Source organism: Narcine bancroftii, chromosome 2 (assembly GCF_036971445.1).
Source record: "Narcine bancroftii isolate sNarBan1 chromosome 2, sNarBan1.hap1, whole genome shotgun sequence".
Classification (NCBI taxonomy): domain Eukaryota; kingdom Metazoa; phylum Chordata; class Chondrichthyes; order Torpediniformes; family Narcinidae; genus Narcine; species Narcine bancroftii.
Genome location: NC_091470.1, coordinates 365,486,772 through 365,507,836, shown reverse-complemented (window position 1 = coordinate 365,507,836; position 21,065 = coordinate 365,486,772). Strand labels below are relative to the sequence as shown.

General features: G+C 40.9%; 1 protein-coding gene across 17 annotated transcripts in view; it reads left to right on the top strand.

Annotated features, from left to right (window-relative positions):
- The window catches only part of LOC138755825 (intermembrane lipid transfer protein VPS13B-like), a 1,263,706-nt gene that overhangs the window by 181,325 nt on the left and 1,061,316 nt on the right, over window positions 1-21,065 (top strand). For all 17 annotated transcript variants that reach the window (XR_011352575.1, XM_069922506.1, XM_069922508.1 and 14 more), the window contains one exon: window positions 2,580-2,754. Coding sequence is in view for 16 of the 17 variants with exons in the window: in XM_069922506.1 (XP_069778607.1) it covers window positions 2,580-2,754 (175 nt within the window). In the remaining variant the exon portion in view is untranslated. The remainder of the gene's footprint in view (window positions 1-2,579; window positions 2,755-21,065) is intronic.

The following is a 21,065-nucleotide window of genomic DNA, read 5'->3' as shown; positions in this document are numbered from 1 at the left end:
AATACAGGTACATGATCCTTTATCCAGACATCTAAAATTCGGAAAGCTCCAAAATCTGGCAAGTGGGGAGAGAGGCAGCAGCACAAGCCGGGTGGGCGAGGGGGGGGGGGGGGAGACCGGCAGCGTGAGTCAGGTGGGCGAGAGACAGGCAGTGCCAAAGCCTGGTGAAGATTCATAAATTTAAATTCTGTGCACAGTATAAGGATTGCCTGATACTGGTGAACTTGGAGGAGTGAGAAGTGAGATTGGACTGTGAATCAAAGAACTTTTCTGAAGTTATACACATATTACATACACGTGCGCTTAGAATTAGAAGGGGGTAAAGTTAGATTAAGTCAAGTTAATAGTAATAAGTTATAGTTTGATCCTATTTTCATGTTCAAAGATAATTAAAAGTGACTTTTGTTTAAATAACCATTTGTCTTGGTGAATTTCTATCGCTGCTGGTTTTTGGGGTCCTCTGGGCCCATCACAATTGTTTTAGCTGTTTAATTTTTAAAGTTCTGGAGGAGAGAAGTCAATTACAAGTAAGCTGATACAGTATTTGTATTTGAGAAGTGAATTATACTTAAAAAAAAAGTGTAAATATGTTAAAAAGGATGTTTTTTTTTAGCTGTGATACTCTGTTTTGGAAAAACTGAAAAATAAGCACCAAGAGGCCTAAAGACAGTTTTCAGGAGCCATCAGGCTCCTGAATAAATCCCATATCAATGCGCTCTGTTAGAACACACAAATGCTGGAGGAATGTGCTCAGATGTGGTCTTCCTTCAGTTTGAAGGTGTTCTCAGTCTGCCAGTGAATGAGACCATGGACAGACATGTCAGTATGGGAATTGAAATTAGTTGCTTCTGGGAGATCCCTGCTATTTCAGTGAACAGAGCATCCAGCAGAACCCTTCTCATGAACTCCGTATATTGTGACAGTTAAGCTTAAACTCTGAATTAGCATCAGAATTTATTGTCATGAGCATGTCATGAAATTTGTTATTTTGTGGCAGAATTACAGTGCAAATATTGCAGTAAAAATTTTTTTAAAATCGTGCAAAAGAGTAAGTGAGTTAGTGTCTGAGGTTCATTTGTTCTTTCAGAAATCTAATGGCAGCGGGGAAGAAGCTGTCTTTGTGCCGCTGGGTGTTCATCTTCAGGCTCCAGTGTCTCCTTCCTGATGGTAGCAGTGAGAGGAAGGCATGGCCTGCCTGGGTGATGAGGGTGCTTTCTTAAGACACTGCCTCTTGTACATATTTTTGATGGAGTGAAGACTCATGCCCGTGATGGTGCTGGCCAAGTTCACAACTCTCTGTAGTTCTTACCTGTCCTATGCATTGGCATCCCCATACTAGACAGTGATGCAACCCATCAGAATGTTCTCTACAGTACACCTGCAGAAATTTGCAAACATCACGAAGTAAAGCCGCTGACTAGACTTCTTTGTGATTATCAACGTTGAGACCCCAGGACAGATCTTCAGAGATGTTGACACCAGGAATTTGAAGTTTTTAACCTTTTCCATTGCTGATCCCTCAATGAGCTCTCCTGATTTCCTCGGTTTTGTTCATGTTGAGTGTGAGGTCATTGTTGTGACACCATTCAATAAGCTGATTATCTCCCTCCTGTACGCTACCTCATTGATGTCTATGATTTTCCCAATGACTGTGGTGTCATCAGGTAATTTGTTGATGGTATTTGAATTGTGCCTGGGCACACAGTCATGGGTGCAGAGTGAGTAGAGCAGTGAGCTTAGCACGCATCCTTGAGTGCGCCTGTGTTGATTGACAGTGAGGAGGAGATATTTCTGATTTGGACTGACTGTGGTCTTGTGGTCTTTTATTGAGGAAGTCAAGGATCCAGTTGCAGAGTGGGAAAGCATCATGTATATCATTTTTAATTATTTAACAATATCTGCAACAATTTCTCTCCCTTCAAACGTCCAGAATCTTGCTATTTATGGTGTTTTCCCTGGACCATTTGCACATCCTCAAATGTATTAGTGCAATACTAAATAATTGGGCAGCATGGTTAGCGAAGCGATTAATGCAGTGCTGTTATGTCAAGGCGACGGGTTCAAATCTGCTGCTATGTAAGCTGTGTGTATGCTACTTTCCGTGAAACCCCTGCTCGATTCTCTTCCCTTAACCCTCTGTTTCCTTTCCTTCGACTCCCACTCTTCATTTCCCTCTCATATTAGAGAGATAACCCCCCTCGCCTCAGCTTTCCCCCCCCCCCCCCTCTACCCTCTCACCTTCTAGCCTGTGCTGCTTCCTCCCTCCTGTCTTCCTCCTCTCCCCTTCTCCCGTTTTTCTAATCAGACATGTATTAACAAAGCACTCCGGCTCAAAACTTTGCTTACCCTTTACTTCCTATAGATGCTGCGTGATACGCTGAGTTTCTCCAGCATGTTTGCCTATTGCATTCGACTCAGCCTCTGCAGATTCTCTTGTTTAACACTCATTGCCGCATTGTGATGAGTTAGATGCTGATGAAGGCATTTACATTGAATAAATTTGAGCTTGAAGATTGTATCTGCAGCTCTGTTTCATACTTAAAGATTTCAATAGTAAAGCTGAAATAATGTTTCTACAGATCCACGCCCTTGTTGAAAGCCTGAAACTCTCTATCACAGACCAACAACTTCCGATGCTTATCCGTATCATCCAACTTGGAATAGCCCTGTACTATGGTGAAATTTGCTCCTACAAAGACGTTGAAGTGGAAGAAACAAATGCAAATGTAAAGGAAGCATCCATTCCTCAAGTGTGTAAGTAACAAGTATGAAATGTTTATGCTGATGGACACATGTCATTTTGGAAAAAAAAACAGTGGTTATTTGGCATCTCGCTGACAACTTAAAAGATTTTATATTTATTGTTGGAGTACATACATGAGACCACATACAATTTTTTTTTGTAAATTTTTATTTATCACACTATGAACCATTTCAACCAAAATATGTACAGATATTTCTCTTTAAATATACACAGTGACATTTTCCCCCTTTTCTCCCCTCTTCCCTCCCTCCCCCCCTTCCCACGCCCCTCCAAACCAATAAATATAAACATATAAAATACAATAAAACCATAAAACAACATCTTCACACAAAGGAAAAACAAACAAGAAAAATGTGTCATCTACTTTTGCACATTAACATCACATACAGTCTTGAGATTCTTTTCCTGTGAGGCAGAATCACCACTTATTGGTAGTGCAAAAAAAAAACAGTACTCAATGTACACTTGTAAACAAACTGTAATACAGAGAGAGAGAGAGAAAAAAGCAATAAAGAGCAAAAGTACGAGTCCTTAGATTATAAGTCCCTGATTGAGTTTGTTGTAGAGGAGTCTGATGGTGGAGGGGGTGGCAGCTGTTCCTGAACCTGGTGATACAATTCACGTGGAACCTATACCTCTGTGGATCCTTGATTGCTGCTGCTCTCCGACAGCATTGTTCCCTGGAGATGTTTTTTTTTCAATTTTTTATTTTTCACACCATAAATCACATTAACCATGATACACACTTTTTCCTTTTCACCCATATACAGTGCCATTTTCTCCCCCCCCCCTCCCATCCCATCCTCCCTACCTCCCCCCTCCCGTCCATTTAAAGTACAAAATCTAGGATACATTAAACCAGTCAAACAATGTTGTCCCCTGGAGATGTTTTTGATGGAAGGGAGGATTTTACATGTGATGTCCTGGGAAAGGGATCTCTACTTTGGATGAAAAGTAGTGGATGTGCCATAGCAATTTGTTAAGGCCTCTTTAGTGGAACATTTCAAAATCACAATTTCCAAGACCAAAGAGCACGTGTATGGGAATACCACCATTACCAATTTGCACATTAGTCTCATTGGAAAATATTTTTCCAGAACTTCCTAACGCCAGGTTAAAAATCCTTGAATTTACTACCTTGCAACAGTGAAAGAGTATAGTAGTTCAAGACTGTCTCTACTATATCCAATGAAGCATTCAGAAAGCAAGAAAGTCTGGCTTTTGTTTGTGATGTTCACAATGCAAGAATTAAAAAAATATTTTGCACCAGAGGGCTTTAAAATGTAACATTTGCATTCCAAGTTTCTGGTAGGAACAATAAATATCCAGTATTCACGCTTGGTCATTTAGTTACATAAGTCAATTGGCTTTTTTGACAAGGTATCATAAATTGTAAATAGGACTGTTACACATAAATGTGATACATGTAAAATTTAGATGTTGGTATCTTGGGTTCACAGATTGTATGCAGTTTCGATGCAAGAATAGAATTACAGAAAGCTGATGATCAAATTTTAAAGAATGGGTAAAATAATGGGAGTGGGAAAGCATGTTTAATGTAGCCAAAACATCCCAAGGAATTTGGGAGCTTTATCAAACTAATCCACAAGAAAATGTGAGGTAATGTGGCTAAAATGTAGGCTCAAAGAGGTAGGTTACAAGAACAACTATAAAAGTGAAAAGGAAGATTTTACATGAGAATTGCAGAGCCTTGGTGACTGAACAATCTCTGCCAAAACCGAATGATAAGAATTGACAATCTGCAGGAGGCAGCAAAGCATGGGTACCTTGTGGGATTTGGAGATGGTGAAGGAATAAAAGAATTTGAAAATATTGGAAAAATATTTGGAAAATTTTCCTTGGAAAAATGGCAAATGGAATTTAGTGCAGACAAGTGTTTGGTGTTGCATTTTGGAAGGACAAACTTAGGTAGGAGACTGGGGAGTGTGATAGAATTGAAGGATCAGGTAATATGGATACATAATTCCCTGAAAGTGTCATCACAGATAGAAAGGGTTGAAAAGAGAGCTTTTGGGCTTTTGGCATATTGTCCTTGATAAGTCAAATTATTGAATATGGGAGTTAGGATCTCATGGTAAAGTTGTATAATACATTGTGGAAGCCAAATTTGGAGTATTGTGTGCAGTTTTCATCACCTAACTGCATGAAAGATATCAATAAGATTGAAAGAGTGCAGAGGAGATTTAATAGGCTGTTACCCGAATTTCAGGGAAAAGTTAAAGAGATGAGGACTTTATTTCCTGGAATGTAGAAAAATGAGGGGAGATTTGACAGAGGTATTCAAAATTATGAGGGGCACAGATGAAGTAAATGCAAATTGGCTTTTTTCACTGAGTAGTTAAGATACAAACCAGAGGAGATGGGTTAAAATTGCAAGAGGAAATATTTTGGGGGAACATAAGGGGGGGGCTTCTTCATACAGAGAGTAGTGCGAATGTGGAATGAGCTGCCAGCTGAAGTGGTGAACGCAGGCTCAATTTTTACTTTAAAAAAAATTGAACAGATACATGGATGGGGGGGTGGGGTATAGAGGACTATGGACTGGGTGCACATCAGTGGGGCTAGGCTGAATAATAATTTGGCACAGACTACAAAGACCGACTTCTAAAACCAAGACAACTTGAGCTTGATATGAGTGAGTAAGCAAAGAGTTGATTGATAGAAAGTTGAAATGTAGTGTTGCAACTGAGCACCACAGAAGTAAGGCGCATTGAACTAGGAGGGAGCATAATTTTACAAGATGAGATTACCAAATGAAAGTTGTATTTTCTGAAATAAATCTGACTTCGCTCCTTTGCAGCTCATGGCAGCAGGAGTTGAAATTGTTGTAATCCTAACCAGGAAATAGTTGTAATTTTGATTCTTAAAGTACAATATTTGTATGTTTTTTATAAGAAAAATTGAAGCTCAGTTGATGTTACCTGAGCAGAATTTGACAAAAGGAGTGATTTCCCCACATTCACACATGGAATATTGCTGAGTGATCATCAACTACTTGATAAACTAGTTGTGAAAGAGTAAGCAAGAAATCTTCCAGATTAATGAGTGTTATTCCACAGATTACTTTTATATATCAGACACATTTTATTTGCTTTGCCAATGCTTCAGTTTAGTCTGCAAGCTTGAACCTGGGCTTCTAGTCACAGATAGAAAGGGTTGTAAAGAGAGCTTTTGTTATAATTCTCCTCACCCAGCTTAGTCCTAGAACCTTCAAAATCTTGTCACTCCACTCTATTCCAAGTAATTTTATTTTGTTCCACTGAAGTTCTGCTTAAACTTGAGCCAATCATGGTGTGGATTTACTGAACCTATTAACTGCCGAGTATTCTTGTGTAGTTGTAGCCACAATGTTCAGTGATCCTGTCATACTCTCAACTGATTCACTGGTAACTTTGAAAGGATACCATTTCCTCTTCCTGTTCCCTTCAAGCAGAAGATACAGAAGCCTCATCCAGCACCTCTAGATCTAAGAACTCTTCGGCTCTTGAACCTCTCTGTACTACTCCAAACCTAACCTTAAACTACCGCAGAATCACCGAAAGATCTGTCTGCATGACTGAGATCACACTTTTTTTCTTCTTGCACTAAATGCAACAGTATTTACTATTTCATGTTTTGATATTTATTATGTCTTAAATTTGTGATGATTTAAATTTTTGGAGTTATAGTTGCTATGTTTTGCATGTTAATTTGGCTGCAGCAATAAATATTTCAGTGCACGTGTAGATTGTGTTTAAATTCTTTGGCTTGGCTTCGCGGAGGAAGATTTATGGAGGGGTAATGTCCATGTCAGCTGCAGGCTCGTTTGTGGCTGACAAGTCCGATGCAGGACAGGCAGACACGGTTGCAGCGGTTGCAAGGGAAAATTGTTTGGTTGGGGATGGGTGTTGGGTTTTTCTTCCTTTGTCTTTTGTCATTGAGGTGGGCTCTGCGGTCTTCTTCAAAGGAGGTTGCTGCCCGCCGAACTATGAGGCGCCAAGATGCACGGTTTGAGGTGATATCAGCCCACTGGCGATGGTCAATGTGGCAGGCACCAAGAGATTTCTTTCGGCAGTCCTTGTACAAGGACTTGTGTTTAAATATATGAAAAGAGACTCACATTGAACATTGCTCTATATATTGATGTAACAAGTATAGCAGATATGATCCCATTTCACACATTATTGACTTAATCATCTTCATTCCACATGGAATTTCACAGTTGGTGACTCATGATCATGAGTTTGTTGTCACACACATTGTGCAATGCATTAAAATCCTGGCTTGTTGCAGCCAAGCAGGTACTTGTTTAAAAAAACTATTTGAATTAAATTAAATAAATTAAATTAATAAATACATGATTGATATAACTGTTCACAGTATTCCATCCCAAAAAAGTGACTTGCCATTGTGCAAACTAGTGTATGATTAGTGTGCAAGAGTCTGGTGGATATTGGAAAGAAACTGCTCTTGATGGTAGAGAGGCTGGTTTTCAGGTTTCTGTACCTTCTCCGTGAAGGACGCAGTAAGAAGAGGTTTTGACCAGAGTAGTGGAGGTCCTTTATGATGTTGGCTGCGTTCTTGAGTCAGATTCTCGCAACGAGGTCAAAGCCTGTGATGGACCTGGCTTTGTTTATTACCCTTTGCAGCCCTCTGAGTTCCTGGTCAGTTGAATTCCCAAACCAGGCTATGATGCAACCAGCCAGTATACTTTCCACAATGCATCTGTAGAAGATAGAGTATCTGACGACATGCCAAATTTCCTCCAATTCCTTCAGAAATGGAGGTGATGGGTGGTGTGGCTTCTTCATAGTTGTCTCAATGTCCTGGCTCCAGGAAAGGTCTTCTGAAATCTGAGAACTTGAAGGTTCTGACTTTCCCATCAATGCAGAGGTGTACCATCAGACATGGAAACCTTGATGTTTTGAACTGCACCCTTTCTTGGAGTAGGGAATGAGCTCATACCTCCTCTCTACCAATGCCAAAACATGATATAGCTGAGAATTACCAAAGGTTTTCCATGTCAATATTTTGAAAGAAACAGGAAATTGAAAAATGCACAAGTTAAATGGTTTCTGTCATGATCATTTGCTTAGAATTCCCCCGTGTGATTGGTTATCATTTTGAGAAAGTTATCGTGTTCTATGGCGAGCTCTCCACTGGCCACCGAGACAGACGTGCACCAAAGAAGAGGTACAAGGACTGCCTAAAGAAATCTCTTGGTGCCTGCCACATTGACCACTGCCAGTGGGCTGATATCGCCTCAAACCGTGCATCTTGGCGCCTCACAGTTCGGCGGGCAGCAACCTCTTTTGAAGAAGACCGCAGAGCCCACCTCACTGACAAAAGACAAAGGAGGAAAAACCCAACACCCAACCCCAACCAACCAATTTTCTCTTGCAACCGCTGCAACCGTGTCTGCCTGTCCCGCATCGGACTTGTCAGCCACAAACGAACCTGCAGCTGATGTGGACATTACCCCTCCATAAATCTTCGTCCGCGAAGCCAAGCCAAAGAAAGAAAGATGGGTAGACTGTGTTTATAATTTTCATTGCTGCCTCCCTGTACTTTCAATCCCATCCTAATCCCTATGTTCCCTGAATGAGTCAGGGATCCTGTCCCTTCCTAAATTCTCACTTAGGCAAGGGTTTTCTTGTCATCCACTTGTTCAGTTGCACTGAAAAATCTTCACCATTGTAAAAGCTGAGATTCAACATCTTATTTGAAAAACAAGAGGAGAGAGCAATAGAACGCTAGAACAGACCTTTCACCAGGATCTCTATGTAAATTACATTTGCTTGCGTTTGGCTCATATTCCTCCACACCTTTCCTTTATCTGCCCATCTCTTGTGGCTAAATGACTGTATTGATTTCTGAGTGGTCACATTTTTCTCAAATCATTCTTTTCCCTTTTACTTACATAAAATCTCTTGGGATTGTCCTTAATGTTATCTGCCAGAGCTACTGTATTTGATGACATATAAGACCCCCCATTTCAGCCGGGAATATTAAGAATTTTTTTAAGTGTATTTATGGATAAGCATTTAATGTTTATTGAAATATGTAGCTACAGTATAGCAGAAAAAAAAACTTGGACAAAACATACAACCAGGAAAACAGGAAAAATCTTTTTAATTATAATACTGCTGAAATTTACAAAACAAAAGCAGCTCAGCTATATTAGAAAGCATTTTATAAAAGCAAACTGCTGCTGTTGCTCCCCACGCTGATCCTACTGTCTGCTCTCTCCCGGCAGCGCTGTCAGTCCCCATGCTGGTCCCTTGCCCCAGTCTCTCCCCCCGAAGGGAGTGGGGCGGTGTGACCAGTGTGGGGACCGACAGCGGGCTACTGGGAAAATCTCCCGAAGCCCGCCACCAGCCCCCACACTGATCCCACTGCTCTACACCCCACCACCCCGCCACCAGCCTTCAGTGATAGATGGTGGTGCAGCAACAAGGATCACTGTCAACGTTCCTCACCGTAATCACCCGAATTTCAAATTTGCATCCAAGACCCAGGGGATATTTTTGAGCCATTTTTCGGGAAAAAAGTGGGAGTTATAGGCCATCAAATAAGGCCTATTCTGTCCCCTTTCTCCCCTCTTGATTTCCTTTTTGAGCTTGCTCCTCATTTCCAAAATTCCTCCAGCTGTCAGCTTGATCCTCAGGGAATACACCTGATCCCTTCTGCATACCCTGCCCCAGGTTCCCTTCTTGCTCTTATTTAAGCCTGAATTTCCCTGTCATTCAGGCTTCCCTATGTTGACCCTTCATTCCAACAGAAATGTTATGATGATAATTTTTTTGTGATTCATATTGTACAATGTATTAATGTGCCAACATTCTTACTTGCTTGTTCTGGACTAATGTTTCTCATCCATCAAACAGCTTGTCCCACTTAACGGGCTAGTTCTCGTCTTGTATCTTAAAAGTTGTCCTCCAGTCTCTCTCTCTCTCTCTCTCTCTCTCTCTCTCTCTCTCTCTCTCTCTCTCTCTCTCTCTCTCTCTCTCTCTCTCTCTCTCTCTCCATAACTAGGTTAAAGCTAATAGAACAATGGTTGTTTGACCCAAAAGACTTCATGACAAACCTTTCATACTCTTGCCTATTCCATTTTCCCAAGACTGGATGAAGAGTTGCCTACGCCCATGTGCATCCTCTACATATTGCTGGAGGAAACCTTCCTGAACACATTTGACAAATTCGGCTTAACCTTTTGCACTATGATTTTCCCAGTCAATGTCGGGGAAATTGAAATCCCTTTTGATGATAACCTACAGCTGAGAGCAATCTCCTGTTGGATTTGTTCCCATGTTGACTATTTAAGGGCTTATAATGCATTTCCAAAAGTGATCATGCTTTTCTTGTTCCTCAGCTCCAGCCATACAACTTCAGTAGCCAACCCATCTGTAATGTCACCTCTGACCATTGCTGTGACATCCCCCTGAACCAATAAAACAACAGCCCTCTTCCTTTATCCCCACCTCTGTCTCTCCAGAAGCACCTTTACACTGGAATGTTACGCTACCAAACATGCCCCTCTTAACTAGGTTTCTCTAACAGCGAACATGTCCCAATCACACAAATTTATCCATGCCCTAAATTCATCCTCTTTATCTGACAATCATTGAAATGGGCACAATTTAATCCAATAATCCTCCTCACTCCCTGCCTTTCTCTGCCCACTCAAGTTTGTTTCATCACCCCCATACCAACCTCTAACTTCTCATCTGCCACTTTCCTGCATAGGATCCCATCTTCAATCAGATTTTTGAAACAGTCATGTTGAACTCATCATGTACAATTACTTGTATTTCTGTTTTATTCAGATGATATCTTGAGCAGCTTGTACGGCTTTATTATATGTGACTTTCTGTCAAGTGCTTGCTTTTCCCACTGAGTATCTCTGAACTATAAACCCCACATTTTTCCTGGCTTTCTGGATTTGGGTTTAAACTTAAACTTAAATGGTAATCCTGTATGCCACTGGAGTAATCTGCAATTCTAGATGTGGCAACTTTTGGGTGAATTATTAAACAGGTGGCATTTTCTATCAGCAGGTATTAGAAGATCCCATGGAAGTAAACAAGAAGTCTACATTTGTAGGGAAACTAATAAAACAAACAAAAATGTATTGTAGATCACCTGGGATTACTGTAGACTAGAAGGCTCTTCTTGGTGTCCTTACAATACTACTTCACTCATTGAAACAGAGTATGTTTTCATTTTTTAAGGCTGAGACATAATGCCAGCAACCCGGGTTCAAATCCAGCACTATCTTTCAGGGGTTTGTACATTCTCTCTATGTCTGCATGGGTTTACTCTAGGTGCTCCAGTTTCCTCCCACCCTTCAAAACATGGGGATTGGAGGTTAATTGGGTGGCATGCGCTTGTGGGCCAGAAGGGCCTGTTACAGTGCTGTATGTCTAATTGACATTTAATTTGTATCAAAGGTCATGGGGAGAAAGGAGGGGAGTGGTGCTAATGGATCAGTGCATGATGGAATGCCAGAGCAGTCTCAGTGGGCTGAATGGCCGACTTCTGCGCTTATATCTTATGGTCTTATAATGTTGTGTGCCAGCTTGCTGTCAATTTTCCTGCATCACAGAAATTTAGATGCACAAAACATAATATTGAAGTCTTCCTTTTAGTCTTTAAGACTGAGAAGAGGATTTTATTTTCTCAACATTATAAATCTTTGGGGTAGAAAAATATGGACACCAAGATTATATTTTGAAGTCTTGGAGATTTGTGAACGACAAGAGAATTGAGGTTTGTGGGGATCAGCCAGGAATTTTAAATTGAAGCTGAAGAAATGATCAGTCCAAGTCTACTAAATGACTATGTTGGCTTGAGGTTGTGTGTGGCTCACTCCTGTCTCATTTATTATGATCTTGTAGCTCTACACTGTCTATGAAGGGTTTTAGGATGTCTTAATCTGAAAAGGTGATTTCCTTTTGCTTTGTTTCCACACAGGAGTTTTTTTTCAATAAAATGTCCAGGCTGGAACTGGCAAACACTTTAATTTGCAAGCTGCATTAACTTCAACCTCTTCATCTTGAAGGGCTAGATGAATTAGTAGAATTTTAGTAGGATTAGGAGAATTTTAATCCAGTGACTTCAGCGAGTTTAATGATTGATCAAAATTTATTATGGTTCTGGATTGCACATGACCGACGGCCATGCTAATTGGCTGAGAAAAATGCTGGGTAAAAAGATCTGCAGAAACTGCAAGAAGCCAAGGCAGTTAGTGTTGGCTGGCATGAATAGCAATTTTTCATTCGGAGCCAGCTGTGCAGTTTGTTGTTGATGTTGCTGTGTGAGATCATGCAAGTGAATTTGGAGCGGAACAGAAAAATATGAAAGTGCTTGAACAGAAATTTCAAATGACTGTGTATTGAAGTTTTCATCATTTGCAAAATATCTTAGAGTTCTATGATACTGGCATTTGCAGGTTCATCATCTTCCATATGTTACTATTATAATATAATATCAAGCTATTTTCAAACTTGATTTTGTTTTTTAAATTTCCTTCATTCATCCCATTTCAGCGTTAGACGACGATGAACAAATTGGAAGCATAAGTTAATTATTATGTCTGTTTTGAAATTATATCAGCAAACAAATTGATTTGGGATCGCTTCAGTTGCCATATAAAATATTCCTTTGATGCTTTCCAGCCCAAGGAACTCGTGTGACTGGAGATCCTTGCCAGTGTCTGAGGTTGAACAAAACAAAACCCATAAATCCAAGTAACCTTTTGAATATTTTGAGGGAAAATTCAAATGTATTTATAACATTTAACTTTTGTACTATAATACATTGGCACCAAATTTCAAATAAGGAAGGAATGAGCTGACAGCTACTGTTGTGACTTGTAAATCTATGGCTTTGGGGACGAGCAGCTGCTACATATGATCAATGATCAAGTTATTGCATAACCTATACAATTTCCTAAATCCTGTGTACAATTTGAAGGAAAATATCAATTGATCTTATTGTTTCTCCTCAAACTAAAGTTACTGAACTGCCATGCAGATTCTGATAATGTGGTTCATAAATTCTTTCATTCTGCATTTTATTTTGTGGAACTTTTAAGTTCTTACCCTAGATCACATGTTTAGATATAATTTATGTATCTAAAGATTCATCTTCTATATCTGGACTTAATTTAAAACACGGCAGTTGTGGTTTAAAATTTGATCCGAATCGGGCTTTTGATGAATCTACATTATGTGACCACCATTTTGATCCAACTTTCAGCCAATAAATTTACAGGTCATATTAAAAATACTTGACAAAAATCTAAACAGCTTTTGCTGGCAAAGTATATAGAGGAAGAAAGATGCAGTGTGACGGAGTCCAGAGGACCCCAAAAACCAGAAGGAATAGATTTGCACCACAACACAGGGTTACTTCAACAAAAGTAGTTTTTAATTATAACATAACATAACATAACATAACAATTACAGCACGGAAACAGGCCATTAGGCCCTTCTGGTCCGCACCGAACCAAACACCCCTCTCTAGTCCCACCTCCCTGCACAATGCCCATAACCCTCCATCTTCTTCTCATCCATAGACCTGTCCAACCTTTTCTTAAATAATACGATTGACTCCGCCGCCACTATTTCTCCCGGAAGCTCATTCCACACGTCTACCACTCTCTGAGTAAAGAAGTTCCCCCTCATGTTACCTCTAAACCATAATTGAACAAGAAAACAGAAATGAACTTTAACTTATTACTTAACCTACCTAACTACTTAATCCCCCCTCTAATACTAAGCACAGGTGTGTGTAATGTATATTTAAAGTTAATTTGAAGTTAATTCCAATCTCACTGGTTGCAGGCAATTCTTGTACTGTGCACAGAAGTTAGCATGAACAAAGTTCACCAATCTTTGGTGCTTAACAGGCAAATAATTACCAGTCAGGAGGGTTCTTGCTGGTTTTCAGATAGATATTCCTTTTCCAGGACATGCGCAACTGATTCCTTCTCAATCAGTCTTGCTGACGAAACTTGCCCCCTTCAGGGTTCTTCAGATGATCCTCTTTCTTTCAGGTCACCTTTCAGATCGCCAGTCTCCTCCTTTGACCAGGCAGCCTTCCAAAGTTTGTCAGCTTGTCTCTCTGGAACTGATTTCTGTGTCTCCTTCTCTCTCTGAGAGCACTCTTCTCATTCATGTGTGCTAATCCCTCCTCCCACCTCTATTTAAATGGCTTTCTGTACTATTACACAGTGAAGGAGGCTTGTATCTATGCAGAAGGATACGAGGTTGATATGAATTTGGAATCAAGATAATTGGTTTGATGTTGAAGCAGATGCTCTTGGTTTGAATCATCTTCTATAGAATAGTATAGATTGGGGGTTTAGACAATGGTGATGAACTTCAGTTGATACATTTTTAAATCAAGATGTTGTATGAGTTGAGGGGGGAAATCTGTGGGTATGAGTTCATGTTCGCTTGCTACCCTTACTGTATCCATCAAGATGCCATGCATTTGCAAGATGTTTTCGTGGTAGCATGAGAAAGAAACCGCAGTGCTTTTGATAAATGATTCATGCAGGAGCCAGTGAGCATGGTGATGAGAATGAATGCTTTTAATGGCTGACATGGTGTCAGTCAAGCTTCATGACAATTGTTAGTGTTGAACTTACTAGGAAAATGGACAGTTTTCTGTCTATGGTTGCTTTACAGATAATGAATGGAAGGGCCTTGGGGTGTCAGGAGCTGAGGCAATCAGAACACACTGTCCAGTCTCTGACCTGCTCTTGTTATCATGGTCAATACGGACCTCCAGTACATTAATGGTGGGGAAAGTAGTTGACATTAATACCAGTGCATGTCAAGGGTAGATGATTAGACCATAAAACATTGTATAGAATCAGGCCATTCAGCCCATTGAGTCTGCCCCGCCATTTCATCATAACAGATTTACTATTTTTAACCCCATACTTCTGCCTTCACCCTGTTATGCTTGATTTCCTTCTGAAGGAAGAACTTATCTACCTATGTCTTCAATATACCCAATGACAGCTATTTGGAGCAAGTAATTCCATTGATTCACCATCCTTTGGATAAAATAATTCCTTCTCATCTCAGATTTAAAGAGATGTTTTTGTATTCTGAGGCTGGCACTCTTGTCCCAGACTCCCCCTACCATCAGAAGCATCCTTTCCATGACCACTATATCCAGTCCTTTCAATATTCAATATCCTTCCATACTCAGTGAGTACAGTCCCTTTCATGCTCCAGTGAGTACAATCCCAGAGTTATCAAATGATAATCCTTACATTCCTGGGATAATTTGAGTGAACCTCCTCTGGACCCTTTCTATTGCCAATACATTCTTCCTTAGATGAGGAGCCAAAAAGATTGCACGGTTAGCATTGCGGTTAGTGCAACGCTATGACAGTCCCTGCGAACCGAGTTTGTATCCGGTGCTGTTTGTAAGGCCTTTGTACATTTTCCCCATGTCTCCTTGGGTTTCCTCGGTCTGCTCCGGTTTCCTCCCACCTTTCAAAATGTCCAGGGATTGTAAGTTAATTGGACTATTTTGACATCATGGGCTCCTGGGCTGGAAGGGCCTATTACCGTGCTGTATGTCTAAATTTAAAATTAAAAAATTAATTTAAATTTAAAGATGTTCACAGACGGACGAATGTGTTATGAAGCCTCAACATTAAATCTCTGCTTTTATATCCTATCACTTTTGAAATGAATGCTGGAGTTGCATTTGCCTTCCATCGACTCCATATGCAAGCTAACCTTTCGTGAATCTTGCACGAGGACTCCCAAGTTTCTCTGATTTCTAAATTCCTTTCCATTTTAAAAATAGTCTGCACCATTATTCCTTCCACCAAAGTGCATGATCATTCATTTCTCTGCACTCTATTCCATCTCCTGTTTCATTGCCCTATCTCCTAATTAGATTAGACATTCTCTTGTTGGAGATGGTCATTGTCTGACAATTTTGAATCTTGCTGCCTGGAGGTATGGGTTAGGGAAATTTAAATGAAATTGAGCTTTGTATGGTATCAGAATTTATTGTCATGAGCAAGTCATGAAATTCAGTGTTTTGTGGCAGCGTCGTAGTCCAAACATTCATATTATGAACCATCTTAAAACAATAATATATTAAAAAAAATAGGAGTCCATGAAAAGTAAGCCAGTGTCTTGTTCATTGATTATTCAGCAATTTTTTTCAATATTTTTATTGAGTTTTATCAGTAAATCGTTTAGAAGTAATAATAAAAAGTATCCAACAAAGTAGATATGCAATTACATATGGCTACAAATAACCTATGATACATTGAAATAGACCAAAAGGACATAACATGTAAAAATAATCTAACAACTCCCTTGTGAAGTTATTGGTGGAATATATTTGTCCCTCTATTGTAAGAGGGTAAACAACCAAACCACAAAATGGCATCTAAATAATCTTATAAATTATGAAAATAATTTAGTAAAGGACTCCAGAACCTTACACAAAAGTTAAAATTCATTTCAGTAGTAGAACATCTAATTTTTTCCAAAGTCAGGCATGTCATCACATCTGATAGCCATTCAATATGAGTAGGAGGGATAGCATCTTTCCATCTCACTAATATAGTTCTTCTAGCGATAAGGAGAGAAAAGGCAACGAAATGGGATGGTCAGGGAGAGCGAGGCTGTCATAGATAGGGGGTTTAGTCAGGTGGTCACACCTGGCCCATGGGAGGAAGGGCAGTGGGTTACTGTTAGGAGGAAGAAAGAGAAAGGTCAGGCTCCAGAGAGAGCATCTGAGCCTGAAATCCTCAGAAATCAGGACTCCTCCTTGAGTACTGAGGAAGGGGATAGTCAGGCTAAGGTAGGCAGAGGTGTAGGGTCAGCCTCTGTAGCCCAGAAAGGAAGTAATAGGAAGAATAGGGCAATAGTTACAGGGGACTCGATGGTGAAGCAGACGGAAGAGGTTTTTGTGGATGGGATAAAGAAAACCGGATGGTGGTTTGCCTCCTTGGTGCCAGGGTCCGGGGTGTAGCGACACACGATCCAGGACATCCTAAAGGGGGAAGGAAATGAGCTTGAGGTCGTGGTTCACATTGGTACCAACGACATTGGTAGGAAGGAAGAAGTGGTCCTGCAAAATGAATATAAGGAGTTAGGCAGGGAGCTCAGAAGAAGGACCACTAAGTATGTAATCTCTAGATTACTTCCTGTGCCAAGTGATGGTGAGGGCAAAAATAGAGTCAGGTGGAGATTGAATGTGTGGCTGAAGGGGTGGAGTAAAATACAGTGTTTTAAGTTCTTGGACTGTTTCTGGGGGAGATGGGACCTATACTGTAAGGATGGGTTACATCTAAATCCCAAAGGTATCAGTCTCCTGGTAGAGGGGCGTTTGCTCGGGCCTTAAACTAGTAAGGTTCGGGAAAAGGGTTCATGTCAGGGAGGATAGCAAGAACAGAGTTTTTAGGCAAAGAAAAAAGGCTTTTTCACTCAATCTGGAGGTGGAACAGCAGCAGGTAATAAATAGTGGCCATTGAAACAATTGTAGAGAGGGTGAGAGGCAGAAAGTTAAATGTGGAAGATCTCTGAGATGCATTTATTTCAATGCAAGGAGTGTGGTAAACAAGGTGGATGAACTAATGGTGAGGATTGATATGTGGCCTTATGATGTGATAGTAATTTGTGAGACATGGTTGAAGGAAGGTTGTGACTGGCCGCTAAATATTCCGGGATTTCGCTGCTTTAGACGTGACAGAATTGGCGGGGTACAAGGGGTAGCTGTGACGTTGCTTGTCAGGGAAGATCTTATAGTGGTGCTGAGGCAAGATAGACTGGAGGACTCAGCACCAGAGGTTCTGTGGGTTGAACTAAAAAATAAGAAAGGTGAGACTACAAATCTTTTCTTTGGCTTGGCTTCGCGGACGAAGATTTATGGAGGGGGTAAAAAGTCCACGTCAGCTGCAGGCTCGTTTGTGGCTGACCAGTCCGATGCGGGACAGGCAGACACGATTGCAGCGGTTGCAAGGGAAAATTGGTTGGTTGGGGTTGGGTGTTGGGTTTTTCCTCCTTTGCCTTTTGTCAGTGAGGTGGGCTCTGCGGTCTTCTTCAAAGGAGGCTGCTGCCCGCCAAACTGTGAGGCGCCAAGATGCACGGTTTGAGGCGTTATCAGCCCACTGGCGGTGGTCAATGTGGCAGGCACCAAGAGATTTCTTTAGGCAGTCCTTGTACCTTTTCTTTGGTGCACCTCTGTCACGGTGGCCAGTGGAGAGCTCGCCATATAATACGATCTTGGGAAGGCGATGGTCCTCCATTCTGGAGACGTGACCCATCCAGCGCAGCTGGATCTTCAGCAGCGTGGACTCGATGCTGTCGACCTCTGCCATCTCGAGTACCTCGACGTTAGGGGTGTGAGCGCTCCAATGGATGTTGAGGATGGAGCGGAGACAACGCTGGTGGAAGCGTTCTAGGAGCCGTAGGTGGTGCCGGTAGAGGACCCATGATTCGGAGCCGAACAGGAGTGTGGGTATGACAACGGCTCTGTATACGCTTATCTTTGTGAGGTTTTTCAGTTGGTTGTTTTTCCAGACGACTACAAATGTAAGGGTATATTATAGGCTGCCAAAAGAGGATAGAGAACTATCCTGGAAGAGCAAATATGCAGGGAAATAAATAGCTGAGATGTGTTGTAGTAATAGGGTTGTGATAGTTGGGGATTTCAATTTTCCTAACATTGATTGGGAAACACAATCAGTGAAAGGGCAGAATGGCTTAGACTTTGTGCAATGTGTTCAGGATTGCTTTTTACAGCAGTATGTTGAGGTGCCTACTAGAGGGGAGGCAGTGTTAGATCTATTGTTAGGGAACAGAATAGAGTAGGTGACGGAAGTGTGCGTTGGTGAGAACTTTGGATCCAGTGATCATGGGTCCATTAGCTTCAACTTAAATAAGGAAAGGGATAGGTCAGGTCTGAGGTTGAAGGCTGTCGAGTGGGGGAAGGCTATATTTGAAGAAATGAGAAGTGATTTGCAGAAAATTGTATGGACTGATTTTTTTTGGAAAGGATGTAGAGGAGATTTGGAGGGTATTCAAAGAAGAGATATTGAAAATACAGGATCTTTACATGCCAGTCAGATAGAAAGGCAAGGCCAAAAACTTAAGGGATCCGTGGTTTGCTGGAAAAATTAGGAAGTTGGTTCGGGATAAGAGGGGGGCATTTACTAAATTTAAAAAGCAAAAAATGGATAAGATGTACGATTATTACACAGATTGCAGAAAAAACCCGAAGAAAGAAATTAGAAAGGCAAAAAGAAGGTATGAGGTATCAATAGCTGATGAGGTAAAAGTGAATCCTAAGGGTCTTTACAGATATGTGAATAGTAAAAGGAGGGTTAAGGATAGATTAGGACGGCTGGAAAATGGGAGCGGTGAACTGTGCGAGGAACTGTATCAGATGGGAGAGATATTAAATGATTTTTTTCTCATCTATGTTCATGAAGGAAAAGGACATTGGACTATGTGAGATAAGTGAGGCAAATGACTTAGTTATGGAAAAGATAAGGATTAGTAAAGAGGGGGTTTTGGAGCTTCTTGGGTCGGTAAAAGTGGAAAAGTCTCCTGGTCCTGATGAGGTTTTCCCAGGACATTAAGGGAGGTCAGGGAGCAAATAGCGGAGGCACTGTCAGTGATTTTTCAAAGATCACTGGAGGAGGGTGTGGTGTTGCAGGATTGGAGGGTTGCTAATGTAGTTCCGTTGTTTAAAAAAGGCATGAGGTGTTGGCCAAGTAATTATAGGCCTGTAAGCTTGACTTCGGTGGTAGGGAAAGTTATGGAGGGTATTCTTAGAGATGGTGTATATAAATATCTATGTAAGCAGGGATTGACCAGGAGCACCCAGCATGGGTTTGTGAAGGGGAAGTCATGTTTGATGAACCTTGATGAGTTTTTCAAAGAAATGACAAGAAAGGTGGATGAAGGTAGGTCAGTTGATGTAGTCTATCTGGATTTTTAGCAAAGCTTTTGTTAACCTTACATGAAAGGTTATTAAGGAAGGTTCAGTCACTTGAGATTAATATATCAATATTAAGATGGGTTCAGAGGTGGCTGGAGGATAGACATCAGAGGGTCATGGTGGACAATTGTCTGTCAGGATGGAAGCCTGTGATGAGCGGCATGCCTCAAGGATCGGTGCTAGGTCCCCTGTTGTTCATAATTTATTTTAATGATTTGGATGATGGGGTGGTTAACTGGTTAAGTAAATATGCAGACGATACAAAAATAAGGGGAGTGGTGGATAGCGAGGAAGGTTTTCATGGATTACAGAGGGATTTAGTTTGTCTGGAAAATTGGGCTGAAAGATGGCTGATGGAATTTAATGAGGAGAAGTGTGAGGTGCTTAATTTCGAAAAAAATAATCAAAATAGGACATATGTAGTAAAGGGCAGGACATTGGGGAATGCACAAGAACAAAGAACTCTTGGAGTTATGGTGCAGCGTTCCTTGAAGGTGGATTCCCATGTTGACAGGGTGGTTAAAAAAGCATTTGGTATGTTAGCCTTCATAAATCAGACCGCAGAGTATAAGAGCTGGGAAGTGATATTGCGACTGTTTAAGGTGTTAGTGAGGCCAGGTTTGGAGTATTGTGTTCAGTTCTGGTTTCCAAATTATAGGAAGGATATAGATAAGGTGGAGAGGGTGCAGAGAAGATTTACAAGGATGTTGCCTGGCTTAAAATGCCTAGAGTACAGAGAAAGATTGAAGAGGTTAGGACTTTATTCATTGGAACGTAGACGGTTGAGAAGGGATTTGACAAAGGTGTTTAAAGTTATGAAGGGAATAGGTAGACTAGACACAAGTAGATTCTTCCCCCTGAGAGCAGGGGAGGTTGAAACAAGAGGACACAAGTTGAGGGTAAGGGGGCAAAATTTTAGGAGAAACATTAGAGGATGCTTCTTCACTCAGAGAGTGGTGGCTCAATGGAATAATCTTCCGGAGGAAATAGTTGAGGCAGAGTCAATTCTTTCATTTAAGTGGAGGCTGGATATATACATGGATAAGAGGGGGTTGGAGGGTTATGGGCGGAGAATAAGCGGGGGGATCTAGCGGAGTTGTTTGAGTGATCCGGCATGGACTTGAAGGGCCGAGATGGCCTGTTTCCATGCCATACATAAGCTGTCATATGGGTTATAAATTAAATCAGTTGGGTTACTCGTTCCAAACAGAGCAAGAAAAGGATTAGGAATCAAATTAATATTAAGAACTAAAGACAAGGTACGAAAAATACTTCAACAATAAATGGAAAGAAAAGAACATGACCA